This window comes from Ambystoma mexicanum, chromosome 1q (genome assembly GCF_040938575.1).
Source record: "Ambystoma mexicanum isolate Mex_15411 chromosome 1q, UKY_AmexF1_1, whole genome shotgun sequence".
NCBI classification, from domain to species: Eukaryota; Metazoa; Chordata; class Amphibia; order Caudata; family Ambystomatidae; genus Ambystoma; species Ambystoma mexicanum.
Genome location: NC_090922.1, coordinates 638,773,147 through 638,797,657, shown reverse-complemented (window position 1 = coordinate 638,797,657; position 24,511 = coordinate 638,773,147). Strand labels below are relative to the sequence as shown.

The 24,511-nt window shown below is 45.1% G+C and overlaps 1 protein-coding gene across 1 annotated transcript in view; it reads left to right on the top strand.

The window, feature by feature from the left end:
• Positions 1 to 498: 498 nt before the first annotated feature.
• The window catches only part of LOC138521771 (very-long-chain enoyl-CoA reductase-like), a 268,005-nt gene continuing 243,992 nt past the window's right edge, over positions 499 to 24,511 (top strand). Inside the window, exon 1 of the mRNA XM_069634845.1 lies at positions 499 to 559. Coding sequence (XP_069490946.1) covers positions 551 to 559 — 9 coding nt within the window. The 5' untranslated portion in view covers positions 499 to 550. The remainder of the gene's footprint in view (positions 560 to 24,511) is intronic.

The window sequence follows — 24,511 nt, the reverse complement described above, 5'->3', positions numbered from 1 at the left end:
CCTCTAATTATTTTGTGGGTTGATGACCATAGCGGTCAAATCAGTCTTCCCCTGCTATAAGTTGGCAATGCATGGGCATAGAGATTGTACAAAGCACACAATGGCAGTACCTGGGCATTGAGGTTGTACTTAGATATCTGAGCCTGTACTAATAACAGATGCAAGTGTACCTGGGCTCTGCTGGCCATGCTAGGTGTGCTTAAATTAGTATCTAAGCAGATCAATTTGATGGTTGATATATAATTGCAACATCAAGAGTCACAGTATCCCAGGCAAGGCTTGGAAGGAATTCAATGCCACTCCTGCTGTCTCTTCTATAAACATTGCCCTGAACCACCAAAACATGAGGATCCCCTTTGGATTTGAAAAATAGTCTTGATTAATTAATGGATTATACGTTTTTAGAATACATATTTCCTGCATGTAACTGATTTAATTGGCTGCTGCAAAATCATTAGAATCTGAGCGACGCCAAGGCTCATGAACATGTATCTTCTTTTCCTTGTAGGTGGAAATCCTCGACTGGGAGACCAGGAGACAGTTGTGCTTCATGGATAAGGTAAACCCTACTAAAGCATTAACTAAAATGAATGCCTTGAATCTTATATGTCATCAAGTCAGGAGTTTCATTTCACATCATTACCAGTTGATCAGTTTGCAAATAAATTGCTGACGCCTGAGTGGAGAGATCGCCAAGATGCTCAGCAAGTGAGTGGCCATTCAGAACCCGAGAAGCAGCTACTGTCATATCATGTTCACCACCATCGTTGTTGCTGGGGTCAAGCGCTCCCTGCAGGTCTATTGATCTAGGACATTGACACACTTCTAGTTTTGATGGAAGCCCCCTAAATCTATCTCCTTAGTGACAGCACATTTGCCCTTATTGGCACCCCTCCCCCATCGTCTTCTTAACAATGCTTACTTTTACCAAATGTATGCATAAATAAATTAAAAAAGGATATCCTTAGTTATTCTCTGTGGCAGTTCTTCACTTCCCACCTTACATCATTCTGCTGCACCATCTCTGTGCTCTCCTACTGTGCTGGCTCAGTCTTCTAATTGTTATCTACTCCAGCTTTTTTACCACCAAAATCTCTTTTTGGCTTTCGATCCCTAATTCGGATTTAATGCTTGTTCAATGTAATCTTTTCACTATCCCAGTTGAACATGCAACGGCTTCTCAATGTAGTATCACTCATTGACATTAATATTAGGAACCTTACAATTTTAGGCAATTTCAGTTACTGGTGTGGTCAACCAGAAAGTGTCAAATCAATAATCTTATTGTTGATCTTGGAAGGCCTTCACTTAACACACACAATTCTAGACCTCATCTACAAAGAGGGACATATTTAAGCACCATTAACACGAGTTGTATGCTTATCTGCCCATGCGTCTTGCCTATTCTGATCATGAGACAATTAGGTTTGGCCTAGTTTTTTAAGAATGGCAAAGTCCCTGTTGCGCCAACTGATTCAATATCAGTTCTTTATCATAATTTACAGTTTGCTCCTTACTTGTATGTTCAATTGTACAGATTGTTGTTTCAAAAGCAAAACCCAAATGGATCAATTCACACATTCAATATTTTGCATGCTCGGTTTATTTCATAGTTTCAGCCTTCAGATTGTAAGAGGGTGAAACACGTGTAGAGAGTTATTAACGGAAAGAGAGTTTCTAATGGAAACTGTGAGCGTCACATATGGAAACTGTAAAATAAACCAAGCTTGCAAAATATTGAATGTGTGAATTGATCAATTTGGGTTTGATTTTGAAAAATCAATCTGTACAATTGAACCTACAAATAAGGAGCAAATTGTAAATTATGATAAAGAACAACTTGAATCAGTTGGCGCAACAAGGACAATACCATTCTTAAGAAACATTTCATTTCTATTTATACAGTCAAAATAGAGGTATGTATCGTGGCAGACAACTGATACTAATACATGTAAAGTTGGATGTGCCAATAAGGAGGTTCCTTGACTGTACCAATTGCCAAAAGAATGTTAGGCCTAGTGCTTATTAAAACCCTGCTTCCCATAGCCTAAAATCTACCCCAAATACTGTCTAAATGCCCAGCTCGGGCTGTAGCATGATTTGCTGCACACAAGGCAAGCCCCTGGAGAGTATTGGATCTTTTACATTTAAAACAATAGAAAGCACTACCCCTGAGCACCTGACAGGTCTACTATTGAACAGCAATATTGTTGTAGGCCTAGCTCTCAGAGCATCAAGGAACCAATTATGTTTGACCCTTGTATGTATGGTTAATATTAGATGTTATCAATGTTTTCCCTACACAGTTGTATCACAAAAACAACACGTTTTTACATTTGTAATATACTGGATTTATATATTCACAAAAAGAAACCCATTAAGAATGCCCTCACCCTTTTTGTTTAGCTTGTACACATATTTATTTTCTTGTAGAGATAATACATGAGCATTCAAATAATTTTCAAATAGTACAGTCAAACAATAAGCAGGTTCCAATATTAGTAATAATGTAGTTGAATATAATCCCAGCATCCCTCTCTTCTCCTATTCACATTTAGAATGTTAAAACAACCTACAGCCAATCAGCAATGTGAATAACCATCTAAAATTGTGGCACAGTACATCTAAAAATTATACTCAGAGTACTCACAATAGATCTGTAATGATTGGTACAGCAAGGGGCAGGTGAGGTAATACCATCCCCTGTAACAGCCATTCAAGAATAGGTTTAAAACACTCTTTCAAACGCCCATGGCTTCCAAGGATAGCTTACCTAAAAACAACCTAAAAGCAATCTAAAGCCATGGGTTAAAAATTACATGTAAGCATTTTAAATCCCCCTGTAAGGGTTACTCTCTTCCATCCTCTGTGCTTTGATGGATCCACTTAACCTGGCCAAAAATGAGAGGCAGCACAGATCTTAATGCATTGGGACAAACCTCAGTATCATCACCAGCACATGGTTAGTTGAAAGGCTACGCAACACAATTACATTATGGTGCAAAAAAACACATTGTTATTAACTTCAAAAAAATATATAGATATGGTGTAGTATCATTAAACATAATACATCATTCACACTGATCAAACAATGTTATCATACCTGCTAATGAATACATTTTACATCACCACAAACTGTATGAACAAAGTAAAGAAAACTATTAGTCCTATCTGAATTGATTGAAAAATGCAAGCAATTGGTACCTTTGTGCTGGTAACTGGGGTACTTGGTGTGCCTAAAAGAATGTTTTGAAAATTAAGTGTGCAATCTTTCTGAAGGCATGGATCTTCAGTAAATAGTGGCGGATTAAACCCTGTGGAGGCCCCTAGGCAGTCGACATTTCAGGGCCACCCTCGCAAATGATCTCCTGTTACCTCTTCTTCTTGGGCACCAACATTATGGGTCTACAAAAGAGCAACGACAAACAATATTTACACTTTGGTCAAGAAAATGAAAGAATTCTTAAGTCTCAGCCAAAAATTTGCAAACATGCCTGAACGAGATAGATTTGTTCTGTTACAGTAGACTGTGAAGTTAATCAAACTTCATTATAACTCAGAAAAGCTAACTTACTGAGTAATGCAGATGTCGGGTATGTATACTCATTGGTGTTCTCAATGCTTCTACTCGCAAACATTCTGCTAGGGTCTGGAGTCAACTTGCGGCACACTAACTCGCAAAAAGCGTTGTTTCTGGAGGTTTCTCATGCGCACGCTCTAGTGCGATAACATTGAACTAAGTAGTGTGCACGTTGGCCGCAAGATGGAGATGACTATCACTACTGTACTTTACATATACGTAGTTTACACCAAATATTTTTACAAATTGCCAGCTTACAGAAGATGAGCTTTTAAGAGACAAACTGTTATGTGAATATGATATCTCTGGTGTATGTACTTTAAGTTGTTAATGAGTACATTACATTAATACAGTATTTTCTCTAGAGTCTTTAGTGTAAAGTTTTTGTTTCTTTGTATTGATTCATTATTTTCTATCTTTTGGAAACAATTTAAAAAAGCTTGATTGATTGTAATTTTCTTTCAAGATCAAATCAATATTATCTTTATCCCTTGTCTTGGGTCCCCTAAAAGGAGTGGGGCGCATAGGCCGGTGCCTACTTTGCCTATTTGGTAATCAGGGACTGTTAGCAAAAGTTGATCCTTGTTAGCAAAACAAGTATCCTACTTTAAAACAAAAAAGCTTGAAAAGCTTTGCACATCTGTGGTAGAACATCTCCTCCAGATGATACTGTGTAGTAGCTAGAAAGACTCTTATGACACCATTGTGTCTTATATATACTAAAATCCAAGGTGGTCAAAACTTGGCAATGTGACCATGAATATGCATTTTACTATAACCCAAGATGGCCGACACTTGATTATGTGAACATGAAATTCAAGTTTAATCCAAGATGGTCAACACTTGGTCATGTGACCATGACTAGGCACCTTTTCTGTAATCCAAGCTTGCCTATTCATGGTCACATAACCAAGTGTCGGCCATCTTGGATTAAACATGCATAGTCATGGTCACATGACCAAATGTTGTCCATCTTGGATTAAACTTGCATAGTCATGGTTGCATTACCAAATGTCGGCCATTTTTGTATTAAACTTGCAAAGCATATCCCAAATTCACAAACGGGTTGAATGTTACAATATTGTTAATTCTGAACATGTTCTTGAAGATAGTACATTTGATTACATTTCTGGTTTGATTACGCAAGGAAAGTACCCATAGAAACCAGTTTATCCCGGGAAAGGTTTTTTTCTTTAGATTCAAGCTGTAACTAATTAAAACACCATAATACACATACTGGTAACACCATCAACAATTTTGTACGTATCATTACATATGGTGTAAACTAAACGGTTACCTCATGAGTAACATGTTTCAACTTGTATATATTATTGTTCTTTATAATTACAATGATATAACATACGTTTCTTGTGCAATTTGGATTGAAGAGGTACCCTTTAAGTATTAGTGAAGTATAATTTTGTATTTGTGAGATGTTTGTATATATGTAAGAGACATTTAAGCTGTACAGTAATATTTGAGTTACATTTGATTTTCTTAAGGGTCTTATGAAGTGCTGATAACATAGCAACAGCTACATTAATTGTCTCTAAGGGCTAAATACAGAACAGGGGCAGACGCAGGGAGGTGGAGATCTTAAGCAAAAATCAAAGGCTTCAATGGCTTTCTGAAAACTGAAAAACTACACATAAATGTAATGTTTAGTGGGAAGCAGTCCCAAAACCCTAAGCATGTAAAGAAAATCTTCTTTTCCTTCTCGAAATATATTCAGCTCCGGTGATCTCATGGAGAAAAAAGCCAGCAGAGTGGGGTATTATTGAGGTTGGATAAAAGTGCAATTTGGTTGAAAGATACAAAAGGCCTCACTCATGTAAGCATTTATAAATGAGGTAGCAGTTCCTAAAATCTATATGAGGGTGGACTCATAGCCAGTGTAGCTCAAGGCAGAGCAGTGAAATAGAGTTAGTTTGCTTTAGGCCAAAGACCAGTTGGAGAGCATTGTTCTGTACCAGCTGGACTATTGTAACCTGATATATTAGGAGACTGGAATAGTGTTGATATAGACAAATTTGCAGTTGAAGAGAAACACAGCAACAACACAGCCAAGTTCCTTTAGTTTAGTTTAGTTTATTATTTGTAACGAGCACCTAACCCTGAGGTAACTGGGCGCTTGAGCTTATGACATAGTTACAGATGCATACATATAGTGTACTTTGGAAGCAGTGCTTGTCTACCATAGGTTACAGGTTAGTAGGCTTGCATATTAATACAGGTAAGTGCAAGGAATTGTCACCGGCAGTTACAGTTTGGTCTACAGTGCAAGAAAAAAAAACGTTAATGCAGTGTGAAATGAGTTAGGGTACTTGTTTTCATCAGAGGAGGATCGTGGGTGAGCATGGGGCCTATTAGTGTTTCTTATCAGAGAGCCAATTCTTCACTTTGGCTCTGAAAGACCAGAAGGAGAGTTCAGCTAGGATCGTAAGAGGGAGGGAGTTCCAGCATTTGGCAGACAAAACTGGGAAGTTGGCTCCTCCCGCCATTTTTAGTTTGTACCTCGGGATATTGAGGCAATGAGAGTGGAAAGATCTAGTAGGTCTGGCTGTTTGGTTACTAGAGAATTTGTTTGACAGGTGTTTAGAGGCAGAGTTTGACAGACATTTATGCATGATAACTAGAGAGCACAGCGAGATTCTATCGCGTACCGGGAGCCAGTGGGCATCCTGTCTGAAGCTTGATATATGGTTAGACCTAGGGATGTTTAACGCTGATCTCAGGGAATTATTCTGTAAGACCTGTAGTCTATTGAGATTCCGTTCTGAGGAGCCTAAGAAAAGAGTATTACAGTAGTCTAACTTCGATAAGACTAGAGTCCTGGCTAACGTGATGCAGCTGATGAGGGATATGTAAGATTTGCAAGCATTAATCAGCTTATTGGTTTAAGCAGTTGTTGAGGCAGTGGTGCTCACTTGTTTCTTAACTGAGAGAGTAGAGTCTAGATATATTCCTAATGTTTTGACCTCCTTTGCAGCTTTGATGGTGTTCCCGTCAATGTTGAAAGACATGTACCAGGGAATCTAGTTTGTTTAGACGTGCTTGGGATCCAATGATCAGGAGCACCGTCTTCTCATCGTTGAGACACAAACTGTGCACTGCCATCCATGCCTGAATTTCCAGATACATTTTGTTGATCCAGCCCCCAGTCAGCGTAATGAGAACCTGGGTGTCGTCTGCGTAATTCGTCTAAGTGACACCCATGTTGTCAAGATGATCAAAGAGAAGCTTTGTGAAGATGTTGTAGAGTGTCGGGGAGGCGCAGGAACCTTGTGGTACTCTGCAATAGATGGGGACTGGCTCAGCTGAAGCTGCAGGTGCGAAGACCCTGGTGGTTCGGTTAGATAGGAAAGATTGGATCCAATTCGAGGTGTTGGGGAGAAGGCAGCGGCTGTGGTTAGGTGTTCTATGAGGATCTGGTGATCGACAAGATCAAATTCTGCAGAAAGGTCCAACAGCAGAAGGATGGCCAGATTGCCCTTATCTTTGGCTTCATCCATTTGGATTTTTAAGTCCAAGAGGGCCATTTCTGTACTGTGTCTCGGTCTGAAGCCAGATTGGCGGAGACCTAGTAGATTATTATCCTCCAGATGTTTTTGGATTTGTAGATAGGCCACTCTATCCAGTATTTTTAAGAGGAACGGGACAGTAGTAATGGGCCTGTAATTGGTTGGAATTTTGGGGTCTAAGTTTGTTTTTTTAGAAGGGGCATAACCCAAGCCTCCTTGAGGATGTTGGGGACGGAAATGGCATTGAATGAGGAGTTAATCACAGCAGCAATGAATGGGGCCAGGTCTTTAGCGCCTTCCTTTATGACTGGGGCAGGACAAATATCTTCCTGGGACCTTGATGGTTTTAGGCCTAGGATAATATTTTCCACTTCCTTCAGTGTGACTGAGGAGAAGAAGAAGGGAGGGCAGGAGGGGGGGGGGGGGTGGCGGTCCAGCAGGATGTTAGTGTTAGAACTATTGGCCAGACTGTTTTTTTGTCTCTATTTTTGTTTGTAACATTGTAATTTTGTCAGAAAGAGCCTTCTGAATTTTGGCACACCAAACAGCATCCTTGACACATGCTTCTGTTGGTGGAGCTGGAGTTTCTAGTTCCCTCAGAATGCTGAAAAGCTCCTTGGTGCCGGATTTGGCATTTAGGATTCTGTTATTGTATGTCTCTTTTTTGGTGTTGAGGATGGGGGATTCATAGGAGGCAGCCGCAGAGGCGAACGCTGCCTTGTTAGGAGTGGTGGGTGATTTTCTCCACAAGGCTTCAGCAGCTCTTTTGGCATTGCAGAGGTTTTTTAGTTCAGTCGTGAACCATTTATTAAGGTGGGCTGCAGGTTTTGCTTTTTTTAGTTTGATAGAGGCGATGTTGTTTATGGGTAGTTCAAGGGTGTCATTGTATAGGTCAACCAATTTATCTGAGTCTAGGTCGTTGTAGTTAGGAGGATCTAGGATAGCATGGAGCAGAGGTCGCAGGTTTTGAAGCAATATGGTCTGGTTATTTCTGGAAAGAATTTGAGGGGCAATGGTGGAACTAGGACTGGTGGGTGCATTCTCCTGAATGGAGAAAGAGATACAATGACGGTCTGACCATGCGGTGGGTTCGTCCTGGAGGATTGTGGCAGAGCAATTGAGATCTGCCAGTCAGTCCAATGTTCTGCCCTTGTTATACGTGGGCCACAGAATACAGTGTTTGAAGCCCAACTGGGATATATCATTTTCCACAGTGGCGTTAGTGTCGTTAGGGTCGTGCATGCCTAAATTGAAGTCTCTAAGCAGGATCATTTGAGAGCCTGGTTTGGTATTTTGAGTTACAAGGTCTGTAATGTCTTCCTCAAATGATGAGATGGAACCTGGAGGTCGGTAGATTAGATGCAATAGGATCATTCGGTGAGATAGGGAGTTTAGCTGACAGGAGTTCCGCCGAGGGGATGCAGACATGGGAAACAGCTCTACGACCAAGGTGGGTTTTGGCTATGAAGGCTACTCCCCCTCCTTTGCCAGTGTCTCTGTCTGACCTGATGATGGTGTAACCCTCAGGGCGAACTAGAGATAGGGCAGGGCCTGCTGTCTGGTGCAGCCAGGTTTCGGTGATGGGGAGGAAGTCTCAGCCGTTGGTAGAGATTGAAATAAAGGGAAAAAATGCGTCATTTGGTAAAGTTAAAAGAAAAAGAGTTATCAATCACAGTCTTCTGGTCATTGGGACTAAGATCAGACCCCCAAAAAATATGCCAAGAGTGTTTACTTTTACAGCAACCATGGTGTAATGACCTAGAACAGATGGGAGAGGGAGACAGATTGAGTTATAGAGTAATGATAAGGGTGCATCAAGAACACCTCTGTTTTAGATGGATTAAACTTCAACCCACTGGCTCGAATCCACTAGCAGATCTAGACCCACTAGACAATTGAGAACATTCTGTGTGTTGTCTGCATAGGAATTACATTGGACCAAAGGAACAGGGGAGCTTCAAAAGCAGAAACAGAGAAATTAAACAGATGAGGAGAGAGAGAGGAAATGCCTGGGTAAGCCCACAGTTCACCACAATAGGAGACAACCAAAAATGGCACAATTGAACACATTGCTTTATCCCCTACAGAAATGAGCAAAGCCGTTGCAGGGTGACATTGCGCACTAATGCTTCACAATATTAAACACTGCAGGGATGCCGAAAGAAATAAGAAGAGAAAGGGATTCCTTGATGGCAGCAGCCATAATGGTATTCCAAATAGTATCAAATGGGATTTCAGTACCATGATTGGGCGTAATCTGGTTTGAAAAGTATCCAAAAGGGAGATCTGCTCTAAACGGCTTTGAAGTTGATAAGTAACCAGCTTTTCCAACATTTTTGCATCCCATGGGGGACCAGCATTTGGATGATATCTGCCAAGGAACCAGCAATGGCAGTTTACTTTTTTAAGAGGAGTCAGGTGAGCAGTAGGGACGCAACCATAAAACAGAAAGAAGTTGATAAACTTTGTGACCCAACAGGATGTTTCATCGGCGAAATAGCGGGGGTGTAATCTTCTATGCTGTTGGTGGCTTGTAGGGCTAATTCCCAGGTAGACTATCATCCAAAAGCAGGCAGGACTGGAGAATTTAAAAGGAGTTGTGCACAAAAGCAGTCTCCTCTTGAATATCTTTCATTCTTTTGTCAAAAAGCAGATGAAGGTAAGTAAGAGTAAATAGTTTAGTTTTTAAAAAAAAGCCCCTCTGGCCTAAAATAAATGGCCTTATTTTAGTGGAGGAGAGAATTGCTCACAGTAACCAAGCAGACTCATTCTATTTTTTTCCATCTAGTCTCCAGGCACTTTAATTGTTTTTTAGCAGCAGAAGTTCAGAAATAACACACTAAAAGGGAAGAGCAGCAATGGTAACATTGGAGGAACTTCTATTATAGGTTAGTTATTGTGTAGAGTACAATGGTCTGCAATCAAGGTGATTAGTTACATTTAGGATGCTCATTTAGTGAGCCCAAACTGTCCCAGGGCCGTAAAAGGTAAACAGAAAAATCCAGGTAGGTCCTTTCTGAAATGAAGATTAAGTAGAGACAAGCCAAGTTTTCAATGCTTTGTGGACGATTCAGTGATCCTCAAAATCTCTTACTAAATTGGAAGAGGGTTGCACGGTTTCATTGCCAGCTGTGAAAATCTTCTCTCTTATAGGGATGCCGATGGAATGGAGGGAGAGTTAGTAGTTTTGGATGAATAAAGACAATTATTGGGAACAGATGTGATCAATTTGGTTTGAAGGAATTTAGGGGCAAACTTACAAAAGGGCTGATGTGCTGGGCGAAATGATCTGAATTCAACATCATTTGGGATTCCTTTCTGCATTCATAGGTGAAGGATGATGCATCTATGATCGAGATCCTCCCGCAATCGAAAGAGAATTTGGGTCTCAGCAACATACATGTTGAAGGCTAGAAAATGGGAACCAATAAGGCCAGCAAGGGGCTGAAAGTAGCAATTCATCAACTAATCAATTTGGTTTGAAAGAATCTACGGCCAAATTTACAAAAGGGCCAATGTGCTGGTCACAATGCTTTGAGTTCAACATCATTTGTGATGGGGAGGAGGGCAAATGAAGATTTTGCGGTTTTCATACTGCTTCAGATTCAAGTGAATGTGAGTTGCCATCCCAGAGCAAATTCTGGTTTCAAGGACCTTAAGTAGTTTTGCTGCGTTTGAGAGGCATAGACAGGGAAATCCGGCTTCGCTATGTGAAATATTCTGGATTCACCATCTTCAATCCTGTCAGCCGTGCAAACTGAAGGAGGCTAATGTCTGCAATGTGTGTCTTCAATAATTATAATGAATTTCAAAAATGTATTCTTTTTTTTGTTTCTGCACACACAGATTGTTGTTTATATGTATTATCTGTTTAGAAGTGTTTTTATGTTATAATATACCAGTCTGTTTCATTTAAAATATGTTATGCACATGTTTATGTGATCAGGATTGACGTCATCATTTTAGTTTTTCGTTTTTTTAAATGTTTTTTCTGTTGCATTCTTTTCGTTGCAATAGGTTTTTGTACATAGCTTGATAACTCAGGCTATTGGTAAAAAATGTCCCTATGGATCTTTGTTATTTAGGAATTCAGTAGATTTATATATCTCAGTTTATCCTTTTCAAGGGTGGATTAACATTTAGTTGTTCAGTGTTATTGCTTGATGCATTTATATTTGCATTTGTATTTACAGCAGTTATTCTTTTTATTCATTATATCAATCAAGATGTTGTCTTGACATTGATTGTTGAAGTGTACAGTGTATCGATTTCTTTTATTTTTCGTTTCCTGTTTGCACACAAGCACTGTATTCATTGCATGCGTTCCGCCACGCCCTGACAACACAAAACAAAATTACAGCATGATAACACCATCATGTCACACATATAAATTTGTCACATGGCATCAATATATCATGGCAGCCCTGGGTAGGTAATTTATTTTTAGAATCCAGGTCCATATCTCATTGTTTACCTTTTAGATTCTGTTAAATACTTCTTCATGAAATTATTCCTTATTCAGTCACTTCTTTTGAATATATTTTGGACCATTACGTTTAGAAAATGTATGTCTTAATGCTCTTTTTATACATTTTGACAAAATGGTCAAATATATCATGGATGTTAAGAATGTATACATTGGTTGTGAACTCCATGTGTTTATGGGAACAGTCATCCTTTGAATACATTTGAATATATTGAAATACACAAATACAATTCAATACAAAAATACATTGAAAAACATGAACATTAAAAGTTTTGAGGACAATATTATCACAGCATGGTTGACAGAAAGTAATTCTTAGTTCCTTTTCTCTGTGGGTTTGAATTTCATGCAAATGTAATGCATGCATTGGGTTCTTTTCTGCATGCGTGGCCGAAGGATGATGGACGCATCCATGATCGAGTTCCTCCTTTAATCAAAAGAGGATTTGGGTCTCAGCAGCATACATGTAGAAGGATAGAACATGGGAACCAATAAGGCCAGCAAAGAGATGGAGGTAGAAATTAAATATCAGTGGTGGAACAATGGACCCCCGTAAGACACCACAGATCCCAGTGACCAACTCATACGTGGGACGAGCTACAGGTAGGGACCTACAAGAAATTATTTTATCCATTTTAGGGCACGATATTGAGTTCCTGCCATATGTAGGCAGGATTGAGCATGATATGGTCGATGGTGTCAAATGCATCTGATAGATACAACAGGATCGAATCCGAGACACTGTCAGCATCACCCACCCTCTGGAAATCATCCAAACGGATGTGATCACTGCTTCTGAGCCTCATCCTGATGTAAAGTCTGCTTGACAGGATCCCAAGAAGTCCCTGCTCTCTCTTGAAGTTGATTGTTCAATGTATATTTTATTCGATTTTTTTCTGAGATCACGTGCCAAGGGCATATCAACTGCTTTTGTTAGCTTTGATATGGCTTTTTTGAGTGAGCCAGATCTTTAAGAAGTGTTCACGTATCCTTGTAGCTGATAGATATAAACCTCGACATACAGGCTGCAGCAGATGCTAAGTAGGGAAATACCCATCTCTGTGCAGAGGTCAGAGAAAGGAGTATCTGTTATAATTCGATCCATGAGGAAAGCAAAATTGTGTTTACATGTTGTGCAGCACTGGGGTATTGAGCCAGTTTATCTTGACAGGCGCTTCCACAGGGAGTTAAGTCATCTATTATTGTTGCTTTTCATAACACTTGCAGAGCGATATTCTGAGTGCTGCCCAGGCATCCTGCACTATCACCACACCCCTTACAGATGCTAAAAGTTGCTATAATTAAACACCAATCATTGTGTAGTGTTGTGAAGTAACCAACCATGATACAGAGATCAACACAGAATGATGAGACTTTTTTCTCTTGGAAAGGTCAGGTGATCCAGGCTGTGGCACCACAGACCATAGAACGGGCAGTTGGAGAGAGGGAGAATTTTTAAGGAGGTGCTCGATTGCCGACTGGTTCTTGAAAGCTGTGACAAGACCGAGGTGTCAGCCCAAGAACTGGTGAGGAGCAAGTGGGCTACCCCGAGGACAAACAAACCTATCATGAGACATCTTGAAAACAAGGCACCACTGAGAGGTTACAGATACCTAGAGGCAGAGGAATGATGACAGGCACACAGAAGATGTAGATTATATGGGAAGTCCTGGACTGGCAGCTGTTTGAGAATTACCAGAAGGGTATGGCGAGAAAGTGGTGAGAACAGCCGAGAGTGTAGATTGGTGTGTGGACGCCAGGCACTGCAGAGTGGAAGAATTAGGAAAAAGGGTGGCTGAGGCAGATCCTGTTAGGGCAGATGACTGACTGGAGGCACTGTTTCTTCAAGCTGTGATATTGCAGTATTTCAGTAAATCTGCATGTATTATCTTACAACTTCTTAAATATTGCTTAGTAGCAGATCATACCACTACTGACAATTTTTGTAATAACACAAAATGGATAGTATTACATTGAAAAATAGGTGAGATGGGAATCAGGGATGGGTGTTGAGGTGGTGGGATAATGTTACCATGCAGAAGTATTTTTCCCGCAGTGAAGACATGCACTTCCTTTCACTCCGGGAAAAAAGCATTTGAATCCATGTGGGGAGTTTTTAAAATGTTTACCTCCACTTGTTAGGTTGAGATAAACATTTGTGATGTTTTTATGGGGAATTGTAACTCATAAGAAGGCAGTATTAACTGCATAGGTTGTTCCCAAACAGGTGGTATATGCAATAACGAATGCTTTTATCAATACAGCTATACTGATAATGGGGGCCCTGGAGGATAACATCATTTTTATTTGAATTTTGACCGTTTTGTCTTTGCGTAGGAGGTGGAAACACGTGATTTGTTCCTCTGTCAAAAACTCCCATGTTTTAGCCCCAGGTACATTTGGGGAATTCTTTACTGCCCTAGTTGCAATTAGTTAAACTTCACATGATGCACCTATTGGTTTGTGGTTTGGGTAGGTCCTTTCCTAAACCAGCATACACCCGCAGCCACTCTCTTTGGAAACCGATGAAGGAAATGTCACTGTGTATAGTTTGAAAATATAAAAAATAATTTGACTTGTGTGTTGGTATATCTGCGTGTGTAAAGCACTAATAACATAATTTATCACCAAAGAAAAAAGTGAAAGAAAGAAGCAAAGAAAGAAAGAAAGGATAAGGTAAAGGAAAGTAAGAGATAGAATGAAAGAGGGAAACAAAAAGAAAGAGAGGAAGAAAGAAAGAAGGAAGGAAACAAGGAAAGAAAGAAACAAACAAAGAAAGAAACAAAGAATGAAAGAAAGGAAAATTAACAGATGGTTAACATGTTACTGTGAAACTGAATTGTATATGTCATCTTCGTGGACACAGTCTTAGCGCACCCCAGCTCCAGTCAGCTTCTCTCCAACTCCCAACTGACCAGATTCCAGAGTAAACGTTCCACTATAGTATATCACAACAGAAAGTTCCACGGCCTAAGAATGCCCATTACAACACATCTCCTTTCCTCAATTTATATACAATTATATTTACATTTGTGTGGCGGCGGGAGATGAGGAGGACCCTGTATGGAATTGTATATTTATTTATTTATTTACATTTATATAGCGCGCAAGCAGCCCAGGGGCATTGAGGCGCTGTTACTTGCAATAACTTAGTTACATGGTACACGATTGTTGACACATTATGAATGTTACAGGCAATCATACTGTTATTACAGATATTGCTTTTGGTCATATAATACAGTATACATGAAAAGTATTCGTGCTGATGTATAAGGAACAATGCTTTGCCAAACCACAAATCCAGCCACAAACCCACTATTTTCACTTTTATAAATATAGATTAGTACCAGGCAAGGGGTGTGTGGCGGCCTTCCAGCTAGCAATGAGGCTTAGAATGGGGGCTTTACCACATGGTAAAACCTCTGCTCCGAGCTTCCTCAGAGCTGGAAGCCGCCATCTTCCCTCGCCGAGTTTGAGGTAAGTGCTCTCTTGCACCTCTCTTGCACCTCCCGCATCCCCTTCCCACCACCCCACCCTTCCTTTTCCACATATTTAGCTCCCCTCCACACCACTTACCCTTGCTGGCGCAACCCCGATACAGCAATGGCCACCATGGAAAGGGAGAAGGGACTACGTATAGTTCCCTTCTCCCTGACCCATGACAGTCATCTTGTTTTGCAGCTTTTTAAAAGTTTAGAAACGATGTGTTTGCCATTTCTCAACTTAACCCAGTGGTGCCCCCAGAAATGTTTCATAGGGGTGGCCTGATGAGGCCACAGGAAATCTTGGGGTGGCACACAGGGTGCCACACAGGGGTGGATCCAGCCTCAACATTTTGGCGGGGCTGGATGGAGGTTTTGAAAAACGTTAGTAAGACGGGACATTAAACCTTCTGCGCTAGTGATTTCCCCCCAAACCCACCCATCCTACCGCCCTCTCCCCAAGCCCAGGAGTCTGAGTAGATATCACGCCTTCCTTTGGCCCATTAGATCCATCTTTCACCCCAACTCACCAGAGGCTTAGCTATTATTCTGTAACAAGTGGGGCCTGGAGCCAATGTAGGATGGCCTACATTAAGAAGAGTCTGCGGAAGGAAGGCACTTGTTCTGCCCCCAGCCAAATGCATAGGAGTGACAGAGAGTAGAGGGGGAGGGCGAACCAATCAAGGGGGGTTTGTCCCCTTGAGAAAAGGTTTTAAATAATGGGTTATAAAAGTGCATTTTACAGTATACTTTCTTTGATAAATTAGGTAAAAGCCACACAGTTTACATTCGGTTTTGTAGGGAAAGGCATACAAAGTACGTTAGATGCCAAGCCGCCAACAATGCATAGGAGCATTTTCATTTTGTCTGCTATATGCCAGTACTCTGCAAGTGTAAAAAAGCATTTTCATATTGATTGTGGTCACACATGTCCATTCTGGTGCACTTATATATGCCACTATTCCCACATAGGAAAATACTCATGTTTGCTTTGTTCATAATGCCAGTAACCATACTATGACAAAGCATGTTTATGCTAGCTCTCCCAATACATGCCAGTATCTCCATGTAAGAACATACTCCTATTAGCTTTGCCTTAATGCCGGTGAAAAAAATCCATGCCCCAGTAAGAAAACATATCCTTGCTGGCTACACAAATCCCCCACTCCCCATATAAGAACACTCATGTTGTATTTGCTCCCTAACGGCAGTAAACATCTCATGCCACAATAAAAAAACAGCTTTGCAGGCAGCACAAATGCCCCCACCCCAATGTAAGAACACTTATGCTGCCGTTGGCCTTAACACCAGTAAGAAACTGCAATGCCACAGAAAGAAGACATGCTCTTGCTGGCTAGCCAGTAAGTTGCTCAGTGGGCTGAGCGCATGCTCTTGTAATCTGAGTTTGATTTGCCGGTTCAAATCACGGCAAGGCCATCTCAGCCTTTCATACATACTTCAAAGTGACCTCCCTGATCTCTACCCTCCTCTACGGACCGTCTACTATTACGTTGCTTGTGCACCTTGTTACCCCTCTCTTACTATGTACTGTACTGATTTCCCTGCTCACCAAGTTGTATCACTGCCATGATGCTTACGGGTTTGGCCGATGTCAATAAATGCAATAAATAAAGCTCATTAAATGAGTGCAAACTTCGGCTGGGTGATATATTTGATGTAAATTTGTTCTCTGTACATCGCTTTGGCCAAAGTACTATATAAATAGCATATCATCACACAAATCCCCACATATAAGTACAATCATGTTGCACGCATCATGTTATATTCCCCATGTAAGAATATGTATGTTGCCTTTGACCTTAAACACCAGTAAAATAAAGACCCAATTCAAAATAAGGAAACATGCGCTCCCCATGTAAGAACACTCATCATGTTGCCTTTTACCTCAATGCGAGTACAACATTCTATGCTACAGTAAGACCCAGTCAGGTCAGCCCCACTGTAGTATTCTCCCTCCTCTAACCCCCACTCCAACCCCACCATCACATAAAAACACTCACATTGACTTTCCTTTGCCCAAAAACGGCAATAAAACATGCCATGCTCTTGTCAAAAAATGTCAATGCTCCAATGCCCCTCCTCAGATACACAGTGATATGGAGACATTCAGACACATGCACCCACACAGCTGATCTGTCATTCACACGAGTACCCAGAACATTTAGATTGTGCACTCGTTAACACGCACAGTCACACCATCCACACTGCATTCATTCACAGGTGTGCACTTGCAGACAAGGCCTAGCATAAAAACATACAACCACCTACACACTCCATTGCATGCATGCACACATAGATTCATCCATGCATGCCTACATACATACATACAATCCCCACATGCACACAAATATACGTTTTCTTTTGTTAATGGTAATTATTGAAAGCATGGGCCATGTAAAAGCTGAGCCAGCAGTTAAGCCTTTAGCTGCAACATGGGGGTGGAGGGAGCCCTACTGATGGGCTGGCAGGCTTTTGTACTCAGCCTTCACCCTTCGCTTCAATGCCTGTTTTCTCACCTCGGAGAGCAGTGTATTTGTTTAAGATGACTGCTGTGTCAGAGGGGCGGGGGGCTTTAGCCCTCCCAAGCCCAGGCGCACGGGAGGGCCCAAATAATCCATGCCAGAGTGATATTAACTGGCCATTGATAGTAGCAGGTGCAAACGGTGTGAGTGCCTGGGCATCTAATAGGAGTGCCTTGCAATGCCTAATAGGTTTACACAAGCCAAAACTGCTGACTTTGCCAATACTTGTTTTTAACAGGACTTCAACACTGGACACGCATAGTGTTTATAAATTGGGTGCTAGACCTGGTTAAGGCATTTCTATTACATAAGTAGCACATTTCATTTACAGCACAAATGAAGTCATTAACACTCAGAATACAGCCCTTGAAGGGCCTGCCAGTGTTTTCTTCAAAGCAAAGTTTGATGGCAAACCATGAACAAAGAGAGCTCAAAGAATTCCCACTAGGAGGTGCTTTGGCAGGGGTTGGGGAGAGGGGGAGGGTACTTGGTTGGAGGGACCATAGGGATTAGAATAGCCATGGGCAGGCAATGGGTGGGTAAATAACCAGACATTACATTAAAGCTTTGTTTCCCTCCTCATATGCCATCTCCCCCCATCTGTACTTCTAATGCAATAGTTTCAGCTTTTAGGTGGATCTGCCACATAATAGCCCAAACTAAAAAGGGGCATTTAAAAAAGGAGCCTTGTAAGGCATACTCCAACTCATTGTAGGGTTAGGGTGTGCCTTAGAGTGGTCTAACTGCCTCTTTTTAGCCAAGTATTATCAGATTTGGCAAAGAGATCAACGGACAACACAGGATAGTGGGCCAGTCAGAGAGAAAAAGGCAAGTCTAGGAAATATGGCAGTAGTAGTACTGCATGGCATGCTCGGATATGAGGAAATACAATACGTTAGAAACGTGGCACGGATGTGGCGTAGTGCAACATATGAGCAAAAGAAAACATGCTAGTTAGACGACAGAGTGCATCATCTTTATTTAGTTTTGTCATAATGGGTTGGGGATACAGAACTATCAGGGAAAAGGGTCTTTCCACAATAAAATAGGATATTGTTCTCTGAGAACTCTAAGAACAGAGTCAGAATCGGATCTATCATTTATTGAGTGTCACGATTTCTAACCTAATAGGGATACTGGACACCCTTAGAGGCTTCTATTCCAGTACACATTTGCTAATTTATAGCCCACCTGTCCTCGAACATGCTTAGTTCTAGACAAAGGTAGGGTTTGGGTTAAACACCTACAGGTTCAAGGGGCATTACATTAGAACTCATAAAGGTTAATTCCCTATGATAAATGTGGCAACCCCTGGAGAGACACATTTTGCTGATCATCCTAGCAATGACAACACTGATCTTTCCCAGGATTCCCAGATTCCTGAGTGGTCTTGCAGTGCCCCCCCCCTGGTGCCACACACATACTATCCTCAGCTGGCTCTGAAGTGTTTGCCAGGAACCATTCAATCCCTCAGTCAGCGACACAGCCCAGGTCTCCTTTTCATAGCCTGGAACACAGCCTGGAAGCACGAGCCAAAGAAGAAATGCGCACGCTCAGGCTGTGTTTCCGGGTCCACTGAGCATGCGCAAATCGATCAATGGGGTGCAGGGCCACCATGTCTCTCTGATCTGACTAGAGTCCATCCAAGGTCGCAGCAAAAAAGAAAGATTTGTTTTCGCACTGAACTGGGCATGTTATTGTTCATGCACAGTTCAGTGCGAAAAAGATTTTTTTTTTTGCTGGGGTGGCCGATGGGGGGGCCACCATTTCTAAAAGGGTGGCCATGGCCCCCCTTGGCCACCCCTTGGTGGCGCCCCTGACTTAACCCCTTAACTGCTAGGCTGTTATGCATGTCTACGCCAATAGGATGAGCATACTTGTCCTCAAGCACTTAAGATTTTTTTAAAAACACTGTTAGTACTTGCCTGGGTAATACTTGTTCTGTTGCCATTTTAGAATTATTGCACAGCGTAATTGAAAAGACTTCAAACAGCATTCTTTTGAAACTCGTTTTTTGTGACAGACAGCACCAGTGGTTTGTTTTCAAAGCAGTCCGTTTTTTTTAAATACCTTGCTGAGAGATAGAGCACTCTCGTTACTTCTATTAGTTACCGGAGCAAACTGCTCCTGTCTGACTAACAGGGTAATTCATAGAATTTCGCACAAAAGTGGCACACGCGGCTGGCGCACAGTGTCCCCGTGCGATACACTGCGCCAGCCGCGTGTGATAAAATCCATTTCATCGCACAGTGTATTAATGAATTTTAGCCTCCAAAACCAGCCGTGGCGCAGCGAACCTGCAGCAGTGCCAATTACGCCCCCAAGAACGCCCTCGCGCAAGGAAAATCCATCAAAATCCCCAATTCATCGCAAATGTCTGCGCTAACCCTGGACCAGTTTACAGGGCTGCCAAACAGCAAACGCCAAGCGGGGAACGTGTATTTCAGGGGTTTGCGGGAAGTTTCACACGCGATCCCAACAGGGTACGTGTATTTCAGGGGTGCGCGTGAAGTTTCACACGCGATTCCATCAGGGCACGTGTATTTCAGGGTGCGCGGGAAGATCCATACGCGATTGGCCTGGGTACGTGTATTTCGGGGTGCGCGTGAATTTTCACACGCAATTCCAGCAGGGTACGTGTATCTCAAGGTGCGTGGGAATTTCCATACGTGAATTCAGCAGGGTACGTGTATTTCAGGGGTGCGTGGAAAGTTCCACACGCGATTGCCCTGGGTACGTGTATTTCGGGGTGCGTGTGAAGTTTCACACGCGAATCCTGCAGGGTACGTGTATTTCGGGGTGCGCGGGACATTTCACACACAAATTCAGCAGGGTACGTGTATTTCAAGGGTGTGCGGGAAGTTCCACATGCGATTGTCCTGGGTACGTGTATTTCAGGGGTGCGCATGAAGTTTCACACGCGATTCCATCAGGGCATGTGTATTTCAGGGGTGCGCGGAAAGTTCCACACGCGATTGCCCTGGGTACGTGTATTTTGGGGTGCGCGGGAAGTCTCACACGCGATTTCAGCAGGGTACGTGTATTTCAGGCGTTCCGGGGAGTACTACACGTGATTTGGCCGTGTCGTTACTCCCAGGTGTTCCCTCTGCACCCTCCATGGCCCCTGCAGGCAGTCCACACCACAGGGGACTACCCTGCACCCCTGCTCATGTCCCGCAGGCAGCCCATCCACCATGGGCATGCCCCCCCGCCAAGCCACATGTCACCTTGCACTACTGATCAACAACGCATGTCTCCCAGCACCCCCACCCCCCAGCATTGTGGGACACCTGCCAGCAGGCCCCCACTCATGTCCAACTCATGTCCCCCTGCACCCCCACCCCCCAGCATCCAGGGGCACACTCCACCAGGCCCCCACTCATGTCCAACTCATGTCCCCCTGCACCCCCACCCCCCAGCATCCAGGGGCACCCTCCACCAGGCCCCCACTCCTGTCCCCCTGCACCCCCACCCCCCAGCAGTGCAGGGGCACCCTCCACCAGGCCCCCACTCATGTCTCCCAGCACCCCCACCACCCAGCAGTGCAGGGCACCCACCAGCAGGCCCCAACTCATGTCCCCCTGGACCCCCACCCCCCAGCATCCAGGGACACCCTCCATCAGGCCCCCACACATGTCCAACTCATGTCCCCCTGCACCCCCACCCCCCAGCACTGTGGGTCACCTGCCAGCAGGCCCCCACTCATGTCCAACTCATGTCCCCCTGCACCCCACCCCCCAGCATCCAGGGGCACCCTCCACCAGGCCCCCACTCATGTCCAACTCGTGTCCCCCTGCACCCCCACCCCCCCAGCATCCAGGGGCACCCTCAACCAGGCCCCCACTCATGTCCCCCTGCACCCTCACCCCCCAGCAGTGCAGGGCACCTGCCAGCAGGCCCCCACTCATGTCCCCCTGCACCACCACCCCCCAGCATCCAGGGGCACCCTCCACCAGGCCCCCACTCATGTCCAACTCATGTCCCCCTGCATCCCCACCCCCAAGCAGTCAGGGGCACCCTCCACCAGGCCCCCACACATGTCTCCCAGTACCCCCACCCCCAGCAGTGCAGTGCACCTGCCAGCAGGCACCCACTCATGTCCCCTTGCACCACCACCCCCCAGCATCCAGGGGCACCCTCCACCAGGCCCCCACTCATGTCCAACTCATGTCCCCCTGCACCCCCACCCCCCAGCATCCAGGGGCACCCTCCACCAGGCCCCAACTCATGTCCAACTCATGTCCCCCTGCATCCCCACCCCCAGCAGTCAGGGGCACCCTCCACCAGGCCCCCACACATGTCTCCCAGCACCCCTACCCTCCAGCAGTCAGGGGCAACCTCCACCAGGCCCACACACATGTCCAACTCATGTCCCCCTGCACCCCCACCCCCCAGCACTGTGGGGCACCTGCCAGCAGGCCCCCACTCATGTCCAACTCATGTCTCCCAGCACCCCCACCCCCCAGTAGTCAGGGGCACCCTCCACCAGGCCCCCACTCATGTCTCCCAGCACACCCACCCCTCAGCAGTCAGGGGCACCCTCCACCAGGCCCCCACTCATGTCCCCCTGCACCCCCACCCCCCAGCATCCAGGGGCACCCTCCACCAGGCCCCCACTCATGTCCCCCTGCACCCCCACCCCCCAGCAGTGCAGGGCATCTGCCAGCAGGCCCCCACTCATGTCCCCCTGCACCACCACCCCCCAGCATCCAGGGGCACCCTCCACCAGGCCCCCACTCATGTCCAACTCATGTCCCCTGCATCCCCACCCCCCAGCAGTCTGGGCACCCTCCACCAGGCCCCCACACATGTCTCCCAGCACCCCCACCCCCCAGCAGTCAGGGGCACCATCCACCAGGCCCCCACTCATGTCCAACTCATGTCCCCTTGCATCCCCACCCCCCAGCAGTCAGGGGCACCCTCCACCAGGCTCCCACACATGTCTCTCAGAACCCCCACCCCCCAGCAGTCAGGGGCACCCTCCACCAGGCCCCCACACATGTCACACTCATGTCCCCCTGCACCCCCACCCCCCAGCGCTGTGGGGCACCTGCCAGCAGGCCCCCACTCATGTCCAACTCATGTCTCCCAGCACCCCCACCCCCAGCAGTCAGGGACACCCTCCACCAGGCCCCCACTCATGTCTCCCAGCACCCCCACCCCCCAGCAGTGCAGGGCACCCTCCACCAGGCCCCCACTCATGTCCCCCTGCACTCCCACCCCCCAGCAGTCAGGGGCACCCTCCACCAGGCCCCCACTCATGTCCCCCTGCACCCCCACCACCCAGCAGTGCAGGGCACCTGCCAGCAGGCCCCCACTCATGTCTCCCAGCACCCCCACCCCCCAGCAGTCAGGGGCACTCTCCACCAGGCCCCCACTCATGTCCAACTCATGTCCCCCTGCATCCCCACCCCCCAGCAGTCAGGGGCACCCTCCACCAGGCCCCCACTCATGTCCAACTCATGTCCCCCTGCATCCCCACCCCCCAGCAGTCAGGGGCATCCTCCACCAGGCCCCCACACATGTCTCCCAGTACCCCCACCCCCCAGCAGTGCAGGGCACCTGCCAGCAGGCCTCCACTCATGTCTCCCAGCACCCCCACCCCCAGCAGTCAGGGGCACCCTCCACCAGGCCCCCACTCATGTCCCCCTGCACCCCCAACCCCCAGCAGTGTAGGGCACCCTCCACCAGGCCCCCACTCATGTACCCCTGCACCCCACCCCCCAGCAGTGCAGGGCACCTGCCAGCAGGTCCCCACTCATGTCTCCCTGCACCCCCACCCCCCAGCAGTCAGGGGCACCCTCCACCAGGCCCCCACTCATGTCCCCCTGCACCCCCACCCCCAGCAGTGCAGGGCACCCTCCACCAGGCCCCCACTCATGTCCCCCTGCACCCCCACCCCCAGGAGTGCAGGGCACCTGCCAGCAGGCCCCCACTCATGTCCCCCTGCACCACCACCCCCCAGCAGTGCCGGGCACCTGCCAGCAGGCCCCCACTCATGTCCCCCTGCACCACCACCCCCCAGCAGTGCAGGGCACCTGCCAGCAGGCCCCCATACATGTCCCCCCAACACCTCATGACGATCCATAATCATGGCCCCCATTCCCCCTCAATACACTGCCTACGCCACCCCAGTCCGAACACACCCCCAGGTATGACATCCACCCCACAAAGAAATCACCAGCACATGATGCATTCCAAATGGCTAGTCTGCACATCAACATATATCTGTCAAACCCACACAATGACAGCATGTGAATGATAAAACACACATTGTGACATGCATGAAACCAAAGAGAGAATACCACACATTGAAGTACCAAATGATAATGTATTAAACAGAAAAGCAAGGCAATGAAATGGAACAGAAGAAAATGGAAATAATAAATGAAATCCAGCATGTCCAATAAATGAAAAAGATGCATGAAATCCAAATGAAAAGCAATCCAAAAGCAAGTCTCCAAAGTGTCAGTCTGAGAAAATAAATCCAAGGTGCAAAAATAATAAAAAAACATTGATCCATGGAAAAAAAAATCAACAATCCAAATCCATTGTCAAACTATGTACAAAGTGAACATCCAGGGTCCATGTGCCCAATCCTTTAAATGAAACCTATAAAATAAAATCCTACCTAATGAAGAACTATATACAAGAAGTTGGGGCATTGTCCAAGCGCCCCAAAACAAAACAAAACCGAAAGGAAACTTAACACTAAAGAACTATTTACAAGGGCAGCGGGCTAGTCCGACGGCTCACTTCTGGATGTTCTGGGCCAGGGCATCATCCAACTCCTGCTCAATGTCCCGGAGGCGGTCCTCTTCCATGGCCCCGAGGGTCCGGAGGGATGACGACATGTTCTCCTCCAACTCCCTGCGGATTGCCTCGAGGCACTCAGCCCG